General features: G+C 33.7%; 1 protein-coding gene across 3 annotated transcripts in view; it reads left to right on the top strand.

Moving 5' to 3' along the window:
• The window catches only part of gramd2aa (GRAM domain containing 2Aa), a 68,357-nt gene extending 50,016 nt beyond the window's left edge, over positions 1 to 18,341 (top strand). For 2 of the 3 annotated variants that reach the window (XM_056462933.1, XM_056462935.1), the window contains exons 7-12: positions 4,113 to 4,184; positions 4,289 to 4,351; positions 6,359 to 6,536; positions 10,834 to 10,927; positions 13,155 to 13,262; positions 17,769 to 18,341. In XM_056462933.1, the coding sequence (XP_056318908.1) occupies positions 4,113 to 4,184; positions 4,289 to 4,351; positions 6,359 to 6,536; positions 10,834 to 10,927; positions 13,155 to 13,262; positions 17,769 to 17,772 (519 nt within the window). In that variant the 3' untranslated portion in view covers positions 17,773 to 18,341. Of the gene's footprint in view, positions 1 to 4,112; positions 4,185 to 4,288; positions 4,352 to 6,358; positions 6,537 to 10,833; positions 10,928 to 13,154; positions 13,267 to 17,768 lie in introns of those variants that run through there. The other variant, XM_056462934.1, reaches the window with a different exon arrangement.
• The last annotated feature ends 2,910 nt before the right edge of the window (positions 18,342 to 21,251 follow it).

Here is a 21,251-nt window from a genome sequence, read left to right as displayed (position 1 = left end):
ATGAGGTGGTTATTAATTAGCAAATAACATAAGCATTACAAACGTAAACATTAAGTGAACAGGTTACATTGTAACCCCGTGGCCTAACAACACACTACCTGATGAGATTTGTAGTGATTTTTTTAGTGAGCAATTTGGCTGTTTGCACCAGACGAAACACAACAGAAATCAAAATACAGCCATTCAGAAGCTCAGCATAGTGCACTTACTGCACTCCAACAAAATTGTAAGATTTATAATCTAATTAATACATATTAAACCTCTTTAACATTATTAAATGTACATGCTGAATCACTGATTTACACTGGGTTTACACTGAGTCACAGTCCTAAAGTTAAATTTCAAATGGTTTATTTCATTTTCAAGATCTGGGGTGAACTGTGTGTTGCTGCTCTCAGTAGTATGGCAATAAATGTCATCTAAAATGGCATTCAAACTCACATTATTAGCATTTAGCACTGAAAAAAGCACATGAGGTAAAACTGAGGTGATCATTGTCAGTTTTCTGTTGTTCAGCTGCAAGAAATAGTTAGTGTTGGTTAGAACAAAAACTACTTTTTATATGGAAAATATTCCTTCTATAGCCGTTACTTTTATTTAGAACATGGTTTCAAGAGTTCACACTTAGCTGATAATCAATAAAGCGTATTTGGCATGCTGTCCCGGGACAGCGCCCTGAGCTCGTAATATCCTCGAGCCCGGGGCTACCTCTCGTTAGAAGGGCGAAAGCAGAGTTCGTGCTCAGGTATAGGTCTCGAGGACTCCCCTGCTTGTCGCCACGTGAAAAGTGTAAACTAGTGTTGTTTTCGGTGATAATTTGGTTTAGTCGATTGGCTATAGTTTATGTTTTTAGGACGGTTTTTAAACAGAGACACAGTTAATCACAAAGCTATGGATGTTCAATTGTATGTACAGATTTGTTTTTAAATATACACGTTATAAGGTGCTGTGTACAAATGCGTATGAAGAAAGTATTGCATTGTATAATGTATATTGTACAATATACAATATTCTATTGTACATTGACATCTACTGTAATGTTTTATTTTATATTGAGTGGTCCAGATGATTTAATACCAGAAGTTTTCTATTAAGATTTAATTAAATGTCAAATTACTTGAGCTTTTACATGGGCATTCCTTTAATGCTTGTGAATAGTGAGCAAACATTTTTACCTCTAATGTAAAAGCAGTTCAAAACAGCCATTGACCAAAAAATTGTATTGCAGCCTTAATGTGCACATAATAAAATCCTAGATAGGCAGTTGTTCCAAATTCAGAAGCAAGTAAATTTTAAACTCTGAATAGCATCAAAAAGTCATTTTTGTTGTTGCTCTATAGGGCAGGATATTGGAAAAATCTAACATTGCAATATTTTTTTGTTCTGTGATATATATTGCAATATGAATACAATTTGGCGACGCAGTGGCGCAGTAGGTAGTGCTGTCGCCTCACAGCAAGAAGGTTGCTGGTTCGAGCCTTGGCTTGGTCAATTGGCGTTTCTCAATTCTGTGTGGAGTTTGCATGTTCGCCCTGCGTTCGCGTGGGTTTCCTCCGGGTGCTCCAGTTTCCCCCACAGTCCAAAGACATGTGGTACAGGTGAATTGGGTGAGCTAAATTGTACGTAGTGTATGAGTGTGTGAATAAGTGTGTATGTGTTTCCCAGTGATGGGTTGCAGCTGGAAGGGCATCCGCTGCGTAAAACAAATGCTGGATAAATTGGCAGTTCATTCCGCTGTGGCGACCCCAGATTAATAAAGGGACTAAGCCGAAAAGAAAATGAATGAATGAATACAATTTCACCAGATGAGTTGAATAACTATTATTTATCATTTTAAATTGATTATTCTGTATAGGAGTGCATACAATGTAATAAACAATCTACAAGCATAGATAAATTCAATAAAGAAAAAAATACAAATGAAATAAACAGTTTTATTGTTTTCAGAGGAGTTGAACTGTATTTGGGTACACAGTAGTTGAATAATCAAATCTAAAATAATACTGCATAGTCTTTGTTGCATAAACAATTCGATCAAATTAATCGTCATTAAGTTACAAATGGTACAATTTGTTGTGTCTGTATGCTTTCAAAACCTCACACTGTCACAGGCCTCAACAAACACTTGCAAAAAGATTAAATAAAATCCAGGCTCAACATTGCATATACTTGCGATGCGACTATTGCGAATGACCACATGCGATATCGATGCTGAAACGATACATTGTGCAGCCCTATTGCTCTAGATAAAATGTGAATACTGTAAAGCTGGACATCACTGAGAATCTTATGGGTTTCATTTGCTTTGTATTAATCCATAAAGCCTTTGCCCCTCATGAGATTGGCTTTCACACGCTCTTTGTGTTCTCTAAAATGATAAACCTTTTCCTGGTAGGGAGATTATGTGGTTGCATTGTGAAATTAAACTAAAGTGCTTTATCATAATCTGGTTATGCCCTCCCATATCTGTTGAAAAATCTAAAAGATAAAATTGATTATTTTAGAAATGGAAATTGTCTTGCAACACAGAAATCAAAGCTTCTTTTTGGCATCAGAGATTTCTTTAATACCCATTGAAACTTCGCATAGCTCAAAATTACTATATTATTCAAATGTTTTTACATAATAAAAAATATTATAAGAAAAAGGTTCTTCTGAAAACTTTTGAATGTTGGAATAACCAGTTTTCCCTGTCTTAAGTTAATGAAGAAGCTGTGCAACATGGTCTCTGTGAATATATTATCTGTGTATATATTATATACACTCACCGTCCACTTTATTAGGTACACCGGTCCAAATGCTTTTTAATGCAAATTTCTAATCAGCCAATCACATGGCAGCAACTCAATGCATTTAGGCATGTAGACATGATCAAGACGAACTGCTGCTGTTCAAACTGAGCATCAGAATGCGGAAGAAAGGGGATTTAAGTGACTTTGAATGTGGCATGGTTGTTGGTGCCAAACGGGCTGGCCTAAGTATTTCAGAAACTGCTGATCTACAGGGATTTTCATGCACAACCATTACTATGGTTTACAGACAAGGGTCCAGAAAAGAGAAAATATCCAGCGAGCGGTAGTTCTGTGGGCGCAAATGTCTTGTTGATACCAGAGGTCAGAGGAGAATGGCCAGACTGGTTCGAGCTGAAAGAAAGGCAACAGTAACTCAAATAACCATTCATGACATCCGAGATATGCAGAAGAGCATTTCTGAACACACAACACATCCAACCTTGAGACGGAGAGGCTACAGCAGCAAAAAACCACACCGTGTGCCACTTCTGTCAGCTAAGAACAGTAAAACTGAGGCAACAATTCACATTGGCTCAACAAAATTGGACAATAGAAGATTGGGAAAACGTTGGCTGGTCTGATGAGTCTCAATTTCTGCTGCAACATTCGGATGGTAGGGTCAGAATTTTGGCATCAACAACATGAAAGCATGGATCCATCCTGCCTTATTAGTTCAGACAGCGGTGGTGGTGTAATGGTGTGGGGGATATTTTCTTGGCACACTTAGTATCAATTGAGCATCTTGTCAATGCCACAGCCTACCTGAGTATTGTTTCTGACCATGTTCATCCCTTTAAGACCACAATGTACATTCTGATGGCTACTTCCAGCAGGATAACGTGCCGTGTCATAAAGCGTGAATCATCTCAGGCTAGTTTCTTGAACATGACAATGAGTTCACTGTACTCAAATGGCCTCCACAGTCACCAGATCTCAATCCAATAGAGCACCTTTGAGATGTGGTGGAATGGCGATTTGCATCACGGCTGTTCAGCTGACAAATCTGCAACAACTGTGTGATGCTATCATGTCATTATGGACCAAAATCTCTGAGGAATATTTCCAGTACCTTGTTGAATCTCTGTCATGAAGGATTAAGGCAGTTCTGAAGGCAAAAAGGGGGTCCAACCCATTACTAGTGAAGTGTACCTAATAAAGTGGCCTGTGAGTGTAAATATTTATAGTTTTTTGACAGTTTAAGACATTCTACTAGCATTAGTCACTTTAGTCATTCCAGTAACACTTTATACATCATGTTTTATAGAGTCTGTTTGAAGACTTTCACTCTGATTTTAATGTTTGTTTCCATCTTTTCTGCAGTACGTCTTTGTGTCTCTATTGTCCAGAGATAGCGTATATGATGTGTTAAGACGCATCTGCACACATCTACAGGTGAGAGTTTACACAGTACCTATGGGTTGTTTTGTTGCAAACATTTTAAACACTGTGAGCCTAATGCTTTGTGTGTGGTGGCCATGCTGCTTTCTGTCCTTCAGGTCAATGGGAAGAAGATTCTCAGCCTCAAGCAGTACATGGAGGAGCCCAACTCTTTATCTCTGGTAGGTATGAAAATCTCAATTGGTCTTGTTCTATAGGAACTTCAAGTCTACCAATCTGCCCAACCAGTAACATTTTACATGCAATGTTTTCATCCTAGCATAATAATTACATTATCTATAATATGATGTACATTGTATTTTAGTTACAAAAGCTTTATCATTAACCACCAACAAACTGCTCATCCATTACTCTACCATTACCATTACCAGCTATGTTTCCATCCAAAGATGCAAATTAGTTTTATGCAGAAAACTGGGGCATTGCATAAAACATTTGCGAATAAATCACTGTTTCTTTCCAGCGAGTCAAAGAGAATAAAATCATAAATTCCTTATTAACTGGTGCCAAATATCAAAAAAAAAGCCAAGTTTTTTCTTATACCGTAAATTACTTGCGACGAAGCGCACTGAACGTACAGTGTTTTTGGAGGCATGAAACTTCTCTATGGGAGCGCAGCCAATCAAGACAGTTCTCGGAGATAATACTGAACCACTTTGATGACAGACTTTGGTTAATAGATTTTAGAATGACCAAAAAACTTTACTATGTCCATTAATGCCATCCCATTTTTATCATCACATGATTTGATAAAACAAAATCACGTGACTTTTTGATGCACATGCTGGAATTTACTTTTTAAATGTGTTTTCATTGTAGTTTATGAACATTTTTCCTTATTAGATAAAAGTTTATCCTACCTTAATCCTGTGCATTAATTTATTATGCCTGTTTTTAAAATCTATGCACATCTTGGGATTTCCATTAAGCGTTTTTAATGCAATATTTAACAAGTGCATAAAAATAGGTAGATGGTAATATCTGATAAAAGTAGAAAGTAAATGGTTGTTCATGTACACTGTAAAAAGCAATTAGTTGACTTTACTTAAAGGGCACCTATTTTACCCCTTTTACAAGATGTAAGTTAAGATTTTGGTGTCTCTAGAATGTGTCTGTAAAGTTTCAGCTCAAAATACCCATCAGATTATTTATTATATAATGTAGAATCAACTCATTTTGGTGTCTGAATGCGTTGTAGCTGTTTTTGTAGCCTGTGGCTTTAAATGCAAATGAGCTGCTTCTCCCCACTCATCGTTTCTCCGTTTCCTGCTTTACATCAGATTAATAGCACAGTGATAGGGACAGACTCAGATGAAGCTGAAATACAGCTCATTAGTCAAAAATACCAAGTAAGTGTTTAAGAGTTTATTCAAGCCTTTCTGAAATGATGAGTCACACACAAATGCAGTTTGCAGTACACACACACACATATTAGCGTTTACAGACACCATGCAGCTGTGGTGATTATAGCGGTTAAGAATTACAGCGATTTTACTGTTTTTATTACAAACATGCTCTGTTTTAAAAACGTTTTAAACTCAAAAACCTTATAAAAATCACAGAGAGTTGTAACATGTGTTTTAATCCCAGTTTATTTGCAAAACAGACGTTCTGTGGACATGTGTTTACAAGTTATTATAGAAACTGCACTCCTACGTCACGTTGCAGTGGGCCTGAAAATCAATGGCATTTGTGTCCTATTTAACGTCAGTTAATTAAAAAAAAAAGACTTGTTGTGTTTATATCACTCCAACATGACAGCGGACATACCTACACACAGCTCTGTGCAAACAGCTTACAAAAGTTGATTTTCATCATAGGTGCCCTTTAATAAAAAGGAGAAAACTCATTGCTTTTCAAGCTATTAATTGTCTTTACTTTAAAATTGAGTAAACGCATTGCCTTAAATTTATTAACTAAATTAACTGTTCCTAATTTAAAAAAAAAAAAAGTCAACTCAATAGTTCCAAGCTATAACAGGTTTACTCACTTTTTTAAGTAAAGTCAACTTGTCGCTTTTAAGGCAATGGGCAATGGGCTTATTCGCTGTACTCAAGCTAAGTCTCTTTTTACAGTGTGGAATGTGTATGTGCAAAAGTTATTTTCTTTTAGTGCAATTCCTTCTCAGTGAATTTTAGTGTAACCTGTACTTGTGTGTGCTGGTGTAGGATGAGTTCCCCGTCCCTGAAGTTTTCCCCGTACCAGATGAGTTTCCTCCAGTGCTGAAGTGGAGGAGGAAGCCGTCAGTGGTGTCTGTGGCTTCATCTTTACCTGACTTACTGGGAAACTCAGCCAGCAGCTTGAGTGCCGTAGACGCCCCATTCCAGACAGACAAACCTCTGGAGGGTGAGTTTTGTAAACGATTTTATAGTCATAACACAATTTAAAATTGCATGAAAAAAAGTAAAGACTGTCTTTTTTTCCTATATTGTGATGTACATCCAATTGAAACTGTCCTGAATTGAGAAAAAAGTGTAGAGCAGTGCATGATTTCGTCCTTTGGGAACTGATTGGATCAGTGGAAGAGGGGTATTGCTAACAAAAAGAAGAAAAATTGATCAATGGATGAAAGCAGGACAGAAACAAGACATGCCCTGATAGCGCCGCCCTAAAGGCATTCCTTGTGACTAGAAATAAAGAAAAGTTGTTTCGAGGGGTCAGGGAAGGTTTTGGTATTTGATAAACGATAAAATTTTTAACAAAATAATGCATCACACAGACACATTTTTTAACAAGCATTGCTATGTACAGTACATATAATTTTTTTAATTCCATGACCACTTTATTTAGTACATTTTGATAGTCCTGAGTTGCTTTCTGAATTTATGTATTTATTTGTTTAGCTGTCAAGCTGTTTTTTGTCATGATAAGCATGATAGCATCACACAGTTGCTGCAGATTTGCGAGTTATACATCCATGATGCAAATCTCTTATTCCACAAAACCCCAAAGCATTGATTAACAGTATATCAGAAAATCAGATAAATGCTTTCAAAACTTTAACCAAGACCTATATTTGTGGATATCTGTTGGTTGTGTAAAGCAACAAACTTTAACCACTGATACATCTGAATGGTAAGTTTGCACAATTAATCAAACTTGAAAAGATATAAGATGAACTTGAATTGAACAGTTGACCGATTGATACTTTGCTCTGTCAAGTTTTGAGGTTGTAAATTCAAACGTAGTTTAACAAAGTGACATTTATTGACATTTTTAGTAACAATAAATTGATTTTTTTTAAATAATATAGAGAAAAAATAAATGTCATTTTTTGTTTTATAATTTACATGACAAAGTGTTATTTCAAACTAAAAAAGCACAGTAAGCAAAGCAAAGGTGGCATGGAATTAAAACAATTAAATCATACTTAAGTAAAAGTACCAGTACTTGCCTAAAAATGTAGTGCAAGTAGAGTAAAAGTATCTGTTGTAAATATTACTTAATGTATGAGTAAAAAGTAGCCCTTTCCAAAGTACGCAAGAGTAGTGAGTAGAGAGTATTATGCTGTAAAACGCTAATGCATTTACATGTAATTTGTGGATGTGTGAATACGTAACATACTGTAGTGCATTTAGTTATTGCCCTGGAGGCATCCCAAGGCATTAATATTAGGTTTGATTTAGTTCGATGTCAGGTGACCAAAATTCAATGTGTTGCCAGCATCTAAGGACAATGTTATTTTGATGTCCAATAAAAACATCAAATGAATTGATTTTAGGTTGTGTTAGAAAGTGACCAAAATCCAACGTCGAGCCAACATCTTAAACCAATTGACGTCAAATACTGACATTTATTCGTTGACATTTATTTCTTCTTGGACACGTTTAATGCTTCCAAACAGTTTACTGCAATTATAAATCGCCCGTGTCTTAAGATAAGATTTAGAACGAGTGCCTTATTTTGTATAAATGTATTTTTCTCTCATTCTTGATCACTGTACTTTATTTCATGATTTCTACTCCTATATATTACCCTATTTTAAAGACACCAAAATGAGTGTATATATTGAATTTATAATATTATTTATAATTTAATAATAGTTGTAAACAAATATTTAACACAAATCACAAATTACATGAAAATGTAAAGTTGCATTTGCTAAAATATCCAGTACACAATCACGAAACAAATATCATGTTTTCCTTGACTTCACTGTATGCTTTTTAATGCATAAAATGCAAGACATTTTCACACAAATATAAGTTGATATTAAAAATCATAGTGAATTAAAGTGACTGCGCATCACTGGAGTTATTTTTGCGCTGCGCTGCTGAAGTTAAATCCAGGTGAAATACTGCAGGAAACGCATTAGCCGTGAGCAGATTAATTTCTCAGAGCAGACTGGCAGTTAATGTCCCCGCTTGATGATTTTTTTTTTTTTCTGGTATGAAAAAAAAAAAGAAAAAACTCCATTAAATGATTTTGTTCTGTTCGGGAACAAGCTCATCGCTTCACTTTGACGTCATTTTTAGATCATAAATGGGAGATATTGTGAGTGCCCGAGTCTCTCAGTGTGTGTGTGTGTGTTCTGGTTTATGTGCTTTATTGCATAGTGACGTGGCTATGACCTTGGTATTACACTGTTAAGGTTGTTTATGAGGAAATGCCTTGTATGTACTGTATGTAGTTCAAAATGCTTATAAATCATATTTAATGGGGTCTTTGGACATACTTTGGACATTCAAATTGTCCCACAGTTTTCCTGTGATGGTTAGGTTTAAGAATAGTGGAAGGCTAAGGCCATATAATAAGTATAAAATTTTTTTAAGTATAAATGAATTATTCCAGGCGACGCAATGGCATTAGGTAGTGCTGTCGCCTCACAGCAAGAAGGTCCCTGGTTCGAGCCTCGGGTCAGTTGGCGTTTCTGTGTGGAGTTTGCATTTTCTCTCTGCGTTCGCGTGGGTTTCCTCCGGGTGCTCTGGTTTCCCCCACAGTCCAAAGACATGCAGTACAGGTGAATTGGGAAGGCTAAAATTGTCCGTAGTGTATGAGTGTGAGTGAGTGTATGGATGTTTCCCAGAGATGGGTTGCGGCTGGAAGGGCATCCGCTGCGTACAACATGTGCTGTATAAGTTGGCGGTTCATTCCGCTGTGGCGACCACAGATTAATAAAGGGACTAAGCCGAAAAGAAAATGAATGAATGAATTATTCTTATAGATAAACCATACAAGTGTACAAGTCCTGTGTGTGTGTGTGTGGACATGAGGCAGGACTGCTTCTGTTTGCTCAGATCCATTATGTAATACAGGATTAAAAGCAGGAGATTTTACAATCTAGAGATAAAATGGCCAAATACCAGCCTCTGGCTAAGACCAACATGTAATACTTGTGAATGTGTGTTTGTATAACATTAAAAGCTGTTTCTGGTCTTTATGGGTTATAGGTTGTTAATAATCTCACACATTTCACCACACATTACATGCATTTGTGATTCTGGACCATAAAATCAGTCAAAAGCGTAATTTATTTTAAAAAAATGAGATTCATACAGTAGTTTAAAGCTGAATAAATTCTATTTTACACCACAGAACTATTTTAAACTATTTTACAGTCAGAAGGTCATGATTCACACTCGTTAAATAATTCCTTTATATAGCTTTATTTGACATTAGGAGATACAAAACACAGACATTTTTAGCACAATGCCTTTCACACTAAAGAAGGAATTGTGACAAAATGTCTGTGTTTTGTATCTCCTAAGAATGTAAAATAAAGCTATTTAAAGTAATTATTTAACGAGTGTGAATCATGACCAAATGAATGATATTATTAGTAAGATTAACGCAGCAAAAATAAATAAAACTGTGACTGCGTAGTGCAGACATCATTACTTCATTACTTCATTACTATTTTACATTGCAAAATATGCTATTCTTATAGTTTTTTGTTAGTTGTTAGTTTGTCTTGTTTCTATTCCAAATATCTAAAAAAATTTAATCAAGAAGCATTTTTAGACAAGGAAAAATATGATCTTGTTTTTAGAAATAATAAGAGTAAATTAATTTAGTTTTTTTCTTAACACAAGAAAAATGATCTGCCACTGAGGCAAGCAAAATAATCTTGTTTTAGGTTTGAAATTGAAATATTTACACAAGAAACAATATAAAAAAAATCTTTTGTAAATGTAAAATAACACTATATACAGGTATAGTCTTCATTATATGAGTAATTGAATGCAATAATCTTTGTTACACCTCAAAAAGTCATAATTTCTTGTGCCCAAATGTTTTAAACTCATACAGTCACCGGGCATAAACACACAGATCATAAACCTTCACTCTATTATGGTTAAAGTTTGCAGTGACTCTAAAAACCACATGTCTAATGACTATAATTCAGACTTAACATTGCAAATCATGCAATGTCACTATTGCAGATGCACACATTGCAATATCGCTGCTGAAAAGCCTTACTTCTAATATTAATCTTAATATTATATTGATATTTAATATTAATGTTCTAATGGTACAATGTATTTTTGGCTACTGCAAATAATATACCAGTGCAGCAAAAGTCTAGGGTCACACTTATTAAAGAATAAAGACTTAAAGAGCAGTTTGAATCACACTAAACATCACTAAAATTCATGTAACACATTTTTTCTCATCCTGTGATGCTACTCTTTTTCTAATGCAGATCAAGTTCTGGAAAGCAAGAAGATCCTCTTGACAGAGACGATACCTGAACTGGGCCAGATGGAGTACCAGCTCCTCAAATTCTTCATCCTGCTGTGAGTTTGGCTGGATATACTCGCTATGCGTCCGCAGCCATAAATGTTAATAAAAACTGAATGTCTTGAGCACCCAGAAAAACGTCTCACAATCTAAATCAAGAATTTATTTTTTCCTAGTGCTGTCACAGAGACCAATTTATTGTTTAAGGACACCTTATTCAGCAGAAACTGTCATCTTTATACAAAGGAAAATAACTTTTATAGCATGGGTACTGTCCAAATGATTTAACACATATTTTTTAAAACACATACAGTTAAAGTCAAAATGATTAGCCCTCCTGTGATTTTCTTTTTCTTTTTCAAATATTTCCCAAATGATGTTTAACAGAGCAAGGAATTTTTCTCAGTATTTCCTATAATATTTCTTCTTCTGGAGAAAGTCTTATTTGTTTTATTTCGTCTAGAATAAAAGCAGCTTTTAAATATTTAAAAAACATTTTAAGGTCAATATTATTAGCCCCCTTAAACGATATTTTGTTGTCTACAGAACAAACCACTGTTCAACAATGATTTGCCTAATTACCCTTACCTGCCTAATTAACCTAATCAACTTGGTTACGCCTTTTTAATGTTACTTTAAGCTGAATACTAGTATCTAAAATATTATGTGCTGTCATCATGGCAAAGGAAAAGTAAATCAGTTATAAAAATAAGATATTAAAACTATTATGTTTAGAAATGTGTTGAAAAAAATTTCTCTCCGTTAAACATAAATTCTGACTTCAAAATCTATATGCATAACTGTGCTTCAGGAAGTAAGCAAGAGCTTTTTTTTCTAAGCTTTATAAATAGATCGAATCAAGAGATTTGATGCAGTAAAAAAACAAAAACCTTGCATTTGCTTGCCACCTGCTGCAGTAATCTGTTCCCATCGCCACACAGCCAGATTGATGTAGGATTAAGTAGAGCAGCAGGGATAAACACACTGCACATGTAAACTCTCACGCATGTTAACTGTGCTGTTGCTAATGCAGTGCTGTGTTTGTTGGGTCTGATTACTTACTTTGTTAGGATAAAAAAGTTCTGTAAAAAAGGATGTTACAACAGGAAACACCTCCATCAGAACAAGCTTTATTAATAAAACAATACATGAGCATTTCTATACTATATAAAATGTTTAAAAAAGACAATTTTAAAAGTATATAAAATGTCATTAAAGATGCTGATTTTTTTTTAAAAGTAAATAATATAAAAAATTATGATAATAAAGATTTATGAATTTATTTAATACAGTATAATAATAACAGCAGATGCAAATATAACACAATATAATTCATAACAAATATATTATATATATATACATATATATATATATATTTAAGTTATTTAAAAAAAGAAAGAAACAATTTATCCTTCTTATTATTTTTGAATAAGCATAATATTAAAACAATACATTAGAATGAAATTATTTTCAGTTGTATGTCTATCTTTTATAAATATTGTAAAGCAATATATAAAAGTATTTAATTAAAAAAATAAATAAATAATAAAAATACCATATGAAAACTAATGATTATAGGCCTATTAAATAAATAAACACATTCATAAATAAATAAAATAAGAATAGAAAATATTATATATCTTCTTATTCATATTATATGTTCTTATATATAGAATATATTCTTTTTTTTATTAATTGTTATTTGGAGATTTTATTTATATTATTATGATATATACATACATACATTTATATATATATATATATATATATATATATATATATATATATATATATATATATATATATATATATATATATATATATATATATATATATATATATATATTATACATTCTTCAATTCATTTTTGATTACATTTATATATATTATTTAATTTTTTTAAGAATAAAATACAAATGTATATATAACAATGATATAATATAAAATAAAATATATGTAGGAAGGGTATCCGCTGCGTAGAACAGTAATTGGCGGTTCATTCTGATAAATCAGGCACTAAGCTGAAGGAAAATGAATCAATGCATATATACCCATGAAAAATCTGGTGGTAGCCCTAACAACATTTACAAGATATCTTTCTGTAAAAGATTAATGTCAAAAACATTTCGGCGCACAAAACTGCCATCTAGAGTCCAAACAAACATGGACAAGGCTCTGCATGATCTCATCTCTCTGATTAGCAGGAGTGAGTCACATGTTGCAGTGTTCTGTTTCCATCTGAAAAACTGCCTGTTCATGGCCGTGTGCTTCTGTCGCACACAGCATTATCCTGCTCATCCTGTCATCATGTTACCTGGCCTTTCGTGTCTGCAGCCTGGAGCAGCAGCTCTCCTTCCTCAGCAACAACCCTGCGCTGACTCTCAGAGAGAGGTAATTCCACACCGCTTCACCTCACTCACCCACAGCGCTCTTACATACAGTGCTTTCACTTCACCATTGTACTTAAGTTCACTTTTAAGGTTTCTGTACTCTATCTGAATGTTTTCCAGACATCCCACCCTGCAAAAACTTATTTCCGGGATGTAAACCCAACCCCCAACCTCCCTAAAATTTTTAGCCAAGTTTCCATGAACCTGTTATATCATCTAACTACACAAATGTTTTCCTGTGTCCTAAATAAATGCACGGCCCTTTAAATGCTATTCAAGACCAACTATCGATACCAGCACATCTTTATCTAATAAAGGGTGGCTGACTGAAAGGATTTGAGAGCACAATCCTGACAAGAAAAATGTACAATATAAATAATATAACTTTTTATTAATACAAGTAACAAACATACAGAAACCGAACCTGAAATGATAATAGTAGTAACAATAATGATAATAATTTAATAGAGAAGATTCAATTATAATACATATAAATTAATATAATAAGTGGGCAAGAATTCAAAAGTAACAATAGACTAACAAATATCATAAGATAAACAACTAAAGAGGAAAGATTTATGTATCAGTGGCATTTTCAAAATAATAAAAAAAAAAAATCTTCCAGTTTTCTTGTTTATAACCAATCTAAGAGACTTAACAAATACATAAATATCAATTAAAAAATGCTCATTTGTTTGTGAATAAAATGTTTCCCAAACTAAATCTGAAAGTTAATACTGTAGATCTCTGATATATTAGTTTTACCTTTATAGTAACAAATTATATCTTGTAATTGAAAAGGATTGGAAGCAGTGGCGCCCCCAGAAAATTTTCTTAGGGGTGGTCAGAAGAGGCCGCACCAAATCTTGGGGTGGCACACACACACACACACACACACAAAAAAAAATCAATTCAGTGTAATGTTATATTTTTATTTCTGGTAAATTAAATAATATGGTTTTAATCCATTACTCCTGAAATATTGCAATTTATTCCAAGAAATAATTCATCAAGTACATGTGCAAACCAAATAAATATCAATATTTAGTTTAAAAACACTCTCTCTCTCTCTCTCTTTCTCTCTCTCTCTCTCTCTCTCTCTCTCTCTCTCTCTCTCTCTCTCTCTCTCTCTCTCTCTCTATATATATATATATATATATATATATATATATATATATATATATATATATATATATATATATATAAATAACTTTTCAGTTATTTTTCACATACTTTTATTGTACAGCATACAGTATATGCCATGTCTAAAATTAATGAAGATTAATGAGTTAATTAATAAAACAAACAAATGAACAAACTGAACAAAAGGCATTACTATACACACACACACACACTCACTATACAGACCCTAATATAATAATTTATCCATATCCCTTTTTGAGCCACAATATTATTAATGCAGCTTCTTCTATTGATGTACCTTAAGGTAAATATTAAATCGCCATTGCTGTCTATTGAAGGTGTGTGCCTTCTGACAACGATGATCGGGTAGGGCAGTGGCAGTTCTAGTTTAAATGACACCCTAGGTGAACCACCCCATACACCCCCTACCCCCCTTAAATTGTTAGATTTGTTATTCAATAAATTTAACAATTTATTTATATTTATTCTAAATAAATACAATTATTGTTAATTTTATTATACAATTATTATTCTAAATAAATAATAGAAATCAATCCTAAATGTTACTGGAAAACAATGTAACAACTGGGCTGATATGCTAAGATCACTTAGGAAAACTTTTGCATGAATATTATTAATGACAATTCTAAAGAATACAAAATAATATGTTTTATAGAATTATCTGTTGTCTTAGAGCCGACACATGGCCGAGAATTAATGTAATAAAGTCTTACCTTCCTGACTCTTTATCCCTCCTTTCTGCTTTATAGCCATGCTTAGTGAAAGTTACATCATCATCATGTTATATAAACTTTAGTTTAGTTGACTTGCAAAACTCGCTGCGTGCCGACACAGACACATAAGTCTGTTACTCCGGTTTCACGGCGCATGAGCGGCGCGTATTTTATCGGCGTGCATGTAAACAACCGGGATTCACACAAGAGTGCATGAGGCGCACGGGAATGCTGGCAGAACCAGCGCTGATGGGGAGTGGTAGTGAATCACCTACGCCAGTGGCACCAACAGCAATTTAGTGGCTGCATTTTATTTATTATTTATTTATTGATATTTTGGGAATTTACATGAGTACATTTAAATAAATAATGTCAACAGCAAAATGGGGGCGCCCCTGATTGGAAGAAACAATATGACTTTCTAAATGAAGATATAAGCTATTACTAGTTTCTTGACAAGCAATATGTGTTTATTGCCCCAGAAAGCCTCATGTCAGTTTCAATTACTGTGGCGATTTGCACCACAAGTATTTTACTGTGCTTTTTGTGTAATTTAACGCTGATTATATCACTACAAATCTTATTCTGTCTTGGTCTTGTTCATTCCATTTTGCCTCTATGATTTTCCGGGATCTTGTATCTAATTCAGGGGCATCAGGGAGCCGCTATGAATATTGGATGTCTGATTTTATTTTAGAAAACATTTATTTTTACTTCACGACATACAAAAACGAATGATTATACCTTTTACTTTATTACATTTCATAAATGTTCTAAAAGTAAAGAGTTATTTTAAACTTGAGAAATTCAAAATAAACCTGCATCATTGCCATGCAACATTGCTCAAAAAGTTGCTTGTGTATCATCGCCTAACAGTACACATGAAATCCAAACTAACCATATTGATTTTGTTAGCTTACAATCCTAGTTTTGTGGTAAACAATTCATCTGTGCATGTCAGTAAAAAAAATAAATCGTTGCCCTTGTAATCTTTAATTAAAATCTGAAAATGCGCTTCCAGTGTGTTTTCAGTTCAATTCTCAGATTACGTCTGTTTGAGGTATTGGGTGTGGCTTACATACTTAACCACGCCCTTCCATCTGTCAGTTTTGACAGCGCTATGACAACAAACAGAAATGGTGAGGAGGTGTCTGTTAGGTTGTAATAACTCTCCCAAAACCCTTTTCCAGATCTTTCTGAAGGAAATGCGTACTTTGCATTCAATCAGCTCACAGTAAAAAAAAACAAGCCACGCACACTTTTTACTCATTTAATATTCCCTGTCTCTAGGAACTGCGTTACAATACAAAAAAAGTGCAGCTTTCAGTTCATGTGGACTATAAGTTACATATTTCAGATTTGCATCAATGTAGACAGCGCCCTCTAGTGGATTTGCCATCTGAAACATGCAACAAAACGTACCTGAACCATATTTTTTTTACAAAAGTGTAGGCAGGTATTTTGAATGAAAGAAACTCATGGAGAGTGAGTAAATGATAAAAAAAAATTCACTTTTGACTTTTTAAACGTTTACTTGAGCATTAAGAATCTAGTACACTACCTAACAAAAGTCTTGTCATCGATCCCAGTTGTAAGAGCAACAAATAATAACTTGACTTCAAGTTGATAATTTGGAATGCTGACAGAAGGTTGATTTTTCTGATGAATCATCTGTTGAACTGCATCCTAATCATCACAAATATGACAGAAGACCTATTGGAACCAGCATGGACCCAAGATTCTCACAGAAATCAGTCAAGTTTGGTGAAGGAAAAATCATGGTTTGAGGTTATATTCAGTATAGGGGCGTGCAAGAGATCTGAAGAGTGGATGGCAACATCAACAGCCTGAGGTATCAAGACATTTGTGCTGCCTATTACATTACAAACCACAGAAGAGGGGAAATTCTTCAGCAGGATAGCGCTCCTTCTCATACGTCAGCCTCCACATCAAAGTTCCTGATAGCAAAGAAGGTCAAGGTGCTCCAGGACTGGCCAGCCCAGTCACCTGACATGAACATTATCTAGCAAGCCTGGGGTAAGATGAAGAAGGCAGTAAAGATCAATCCAAAGAATCTTAATGAACTCTGTGAGTCCTGCAAGAAGGCTTTCTTTGTCATTCAAGATGACTTTATTAGTAAGTTATTTGAGTCATTGTAGAGATGTATGGACGCAGTCCTCCAAGCTCATGGGAGTCATACACAATATTCATTCTTTTTCCACTGTGCCATGACTTTATATTCTATACTGGACATTATTTCTGTATAATTGACAAGACTTTTGTCTAAGCAAAGTCAAACCTTACTGTCCTAATTAAAAAATTAAACATCAAGGCATGATCATATTTTATTTTGGTAAAATAAGCCTAATCTACAGGCTTTTGCCTTTCATATAAGCTGCTTCTGATGTCAACTGATCAACTAGAAGTAAAGTTATTATTTGTTGTTCCTAAAACTTGGATAGGTGACAAGACTTTTGTCAGGTAGTGTACTTTTGTTGTTTGACTAATATAAACTTTAAAAGGAGGATACATGCATCTACTTCAGAAATATTTTATTCAAGTATCTGTGCTTGATTTGTGATTGTGACTTACAGCTCATTGATTGGCTGTCTTTTTGTCTGTCCACATAGGTAACTACTGATGGTCACTGCTGCACTTCACAGGACGCTCACTAAATCTCTGTTTGTGACCACCTTGCAACTATGCAAAGAAACTCTCTTATGTATTAATGCAAAGCCTTGCATTGTGTTAGCAATGAAGGAAAGACTGAAAGTGTTACTGGACCTAAAAAAGAAAGGACTCGACTGGCCTGCACAGTGTATTACAGCGGTAAGGGTAATGCACAAGAAAATGTTTTTTACTTTTCCCCTAACAAGGGCAAATGTATCAAGCGCTCTCCATCCCATCGGTCGAATTACTTTCCGTAGGTTATGAATCTCTTGAACATGTATAGCTCAGGATCTAATATTGTAAATTAAGATTATTTTATTTATTCATATGCAAGTCTCTTGCCATGTCCTAGCTCTTCCAGTAGGATTTAGCATCCTCTATATATCTAATGTGTCTGCGTATGGTGTGATCAGGTTTTACTATGCGTTCACAGCTTAATCGGCTCAGGTCCGTGACCTGGGCAGAATGTGTATGGCATAATGAATGTTTACTCAAGCAAATCTTGAAGCTGTAGAACTCATGGACAATAAATGAATGCATTTTCATGTACTTTTTAGAGGTTGTTATTTTTATGTTGTATGTAGATAGATGGATGGATGGAAGGATATAGGGTTTCTACAGATTTCAAGTCAAATTTAAGACTTTTTAAGACCTTTTTAAGATCATTTTAAGACCATTATGATTGAAATTTCAGGCTTAAACAAGGCTAAACGCTAAAGATTTTTTAATAGCCATGTTAAAACCTAAAAAAAAACTGTTATTGTAAGAAGATAATAACCCATATAAATAAGTAAATAGAGGTAATAAATAAACGTTTCTTAAAACTTTTATTGAAATATAATGTTAGTGATTGGATATAGGATATAAACATAGGAAATTAAGAACTGATTAAAGGATCATTATCTCTATAAAGTGCCTTTGAGACATCAAAATTTTCACAAAAAAAAAAAAGTTTGAGATTTTTAACCACATAGTTGTATTAATTAAACCTTAGGCTGTAAGAAATGAATGTTGGTCAAGCTCCTGCGCTTTTTAAAAATAATCTGCAAGCAAAAAAACAGCAAACAAACCTCAAATTGATAATCAAATATAAAATGTATATTTTCTGAAAGGTAATGTGTCCCTTTACCAACCCAAGTTAATAGATTATGGAAAACGTATATTTATATTACTGAAATAATAGACAAAACATTTATTTTCCAATAAAATATGCAATCGTTGCACATTCTTTTCAAAATAAAACCCTCGAAACTTTCAAACAATATTACCTGGCCCTAATATTAATTAATTGATTAATTAAGAAATCACACAAGATGTTTTGCTGAGGTTATAAATATTTTGTTTATTTTTATAAAAGTTGAACAAGACGCTGGAAAACAAGATGACAGGGTGGACAAAGGCTTTATTCAGTGAACTAAATATGGAGGAACATTTGAAAAACAACAGATACAACAAGAAATATTAATATAATTTATAGGGTTAATATAAAAGGGGTCTAAACGTTATCTAGAATTCAACTTCTGTTTTCACTAACTACTAAACCACTACTAGTCACCATGCCACCACTTCTGTTATCAATTAGGTTTTATCAATATGCAAATTAATGGGAAAATAAACAATTATTGTCCTTAAAATAAACTACATTTGCTAATGAATGTAAATCTTTACATTGTACATTGTATTGGAGGAGTGAAGGGAATGTTGGAAGCAACTCAAGTTAAACACCCTAATGATACTGTTTTTTCTTCAGAATAATGTAACTAATTAGATTACAGATGTTCACATAAATGTACGAATACTTAGAGCTGTATTTCTATTTCAAACAGTCAATGAGCTCCATTATATGGACTATAAAAGGATATCCTTTCTATAGACTGAGAAAGATATTGCCAAAAGGTATGTATTGTCCAGTCATGTATTGCATCTACTGGTGTAGCATGTGGGTATGAGTGTTCTAACATAAAAACATTAACTAATTAACAATAAAATGTTAAATAAATAAATAAAAAACAATAATAAATAAATAAATAAATAAATAAATAAAAACCTAGTTGATAACCTGCAAAAGTGTGTCACTTGCTCAAAATGGATAACTCATTCCTCAAAAGCAAGTGTTCATGTCAATGAAAGTGTCAGTGTCATCAAGATGAAAAGTCCTGCCACCATTGTTTATGAACAAGATAGTCAAATGGCTTTGTCCTGTTTTCATTATGACAGTTTACTCTGTAAAAGTTTTCCAATGCAAAAAAGTCAGATTTTGGTGACACTTCTTGAAAATGTTTAAGACAGCACTATACTATTTGCACAGCCATTTGAAAACTACAGTAAAGTTAGACATCACTGCATTTAGTGAGGTATCTGAGTACAAGACACTGAAATGTTTCACAGTTTTACTACATATGCTCGTTACAATTCTAATTTATTTACAGCATTGTGCAAAGAAATAAATACACCCTTATTTACAACAAACATACACTTCCTTTGAGTAGAGCTGTGCACAACTGTTAACAATATTGCAGTACCTATTTTAACTGAACCTATAACATACACAGGTCTGTAAATCATTCATGAAATTGTTCATTTTAGAAGACATTTTCAGGAAAAAAGGATTTAAAATGTTTTATAAAATTAGCTTGACAGATTTTGACAACTAGTTCAACATTTTTGTATGCAATGACTCAAGTAATGACATGAGGACTATTAGTTTTATATAGAATGAATATATATAGAATATAAATAGAATATATATAGAATTCAGCATTCACAAGTCAGTTTGGACGGACATGACTTAAGCAAATGATAATGTTATAAAACAGCAGAGAGTTGTATGAAAGCAATTGATGCATGTCTAAAAGCATTCGCAATTTGTTGGAAGGAATGAGAAACCAAACCAAACCAATGCCACTGAGAAAAACTGTAATTAATTAATTAATATTTCACTATGACAGGGTTGACATGAAGCTTGACAACATTCAGTTTTAAAAACAATATGAGGAAAAATAGGAAATATAAGTGTAGATACTTCAGATGTAGCACATCAGATGTTTTAACCTCCTCTGAAGAAGGGCAAAATGGGCATGGGAATGCCAATGAGTAGGGTTTCTTAAAGGGGCATTTACCACATCATGAGAGGGTGGACAGCAATTTCAAGGACACGTGCCACATTTTTTATATTATTATAAAAAACAAAATAAAAGTTATTAAAATGACTTATTTTATGAAATAACTTGTTAAAGACAATAAGAATATTTATTATTATTTTTAATTTGATCTAATTGACCTATAGACTCACTGAAGTTGGTTGAGCAGTGTGTGGGACATGGCAAAATCACATCCATTCAGTGAAAGAATATGGCAGAAATTGACAAAAACATATTTCAAAACACTCATAATTCTATCTACACATGTGTAAAGGTTTAACCGATTATATTAAAACATCAGAA

Source organism: Danio aesculapii, chromosome 7 (assembly GCF_903798145.1).
Source record: "Danio aesculapii chromosome 7, fDanAes4.1, whole genome shotgun sequence".
NCBI lineage: Eukaryota > Metazoa > Chordata > Actinopteri > Cypriniformes > Danionidae > Danio > Danio aesculapii.
This window is presented reverse-complemented; position numbering and strand designations above follow the sequence as displayed.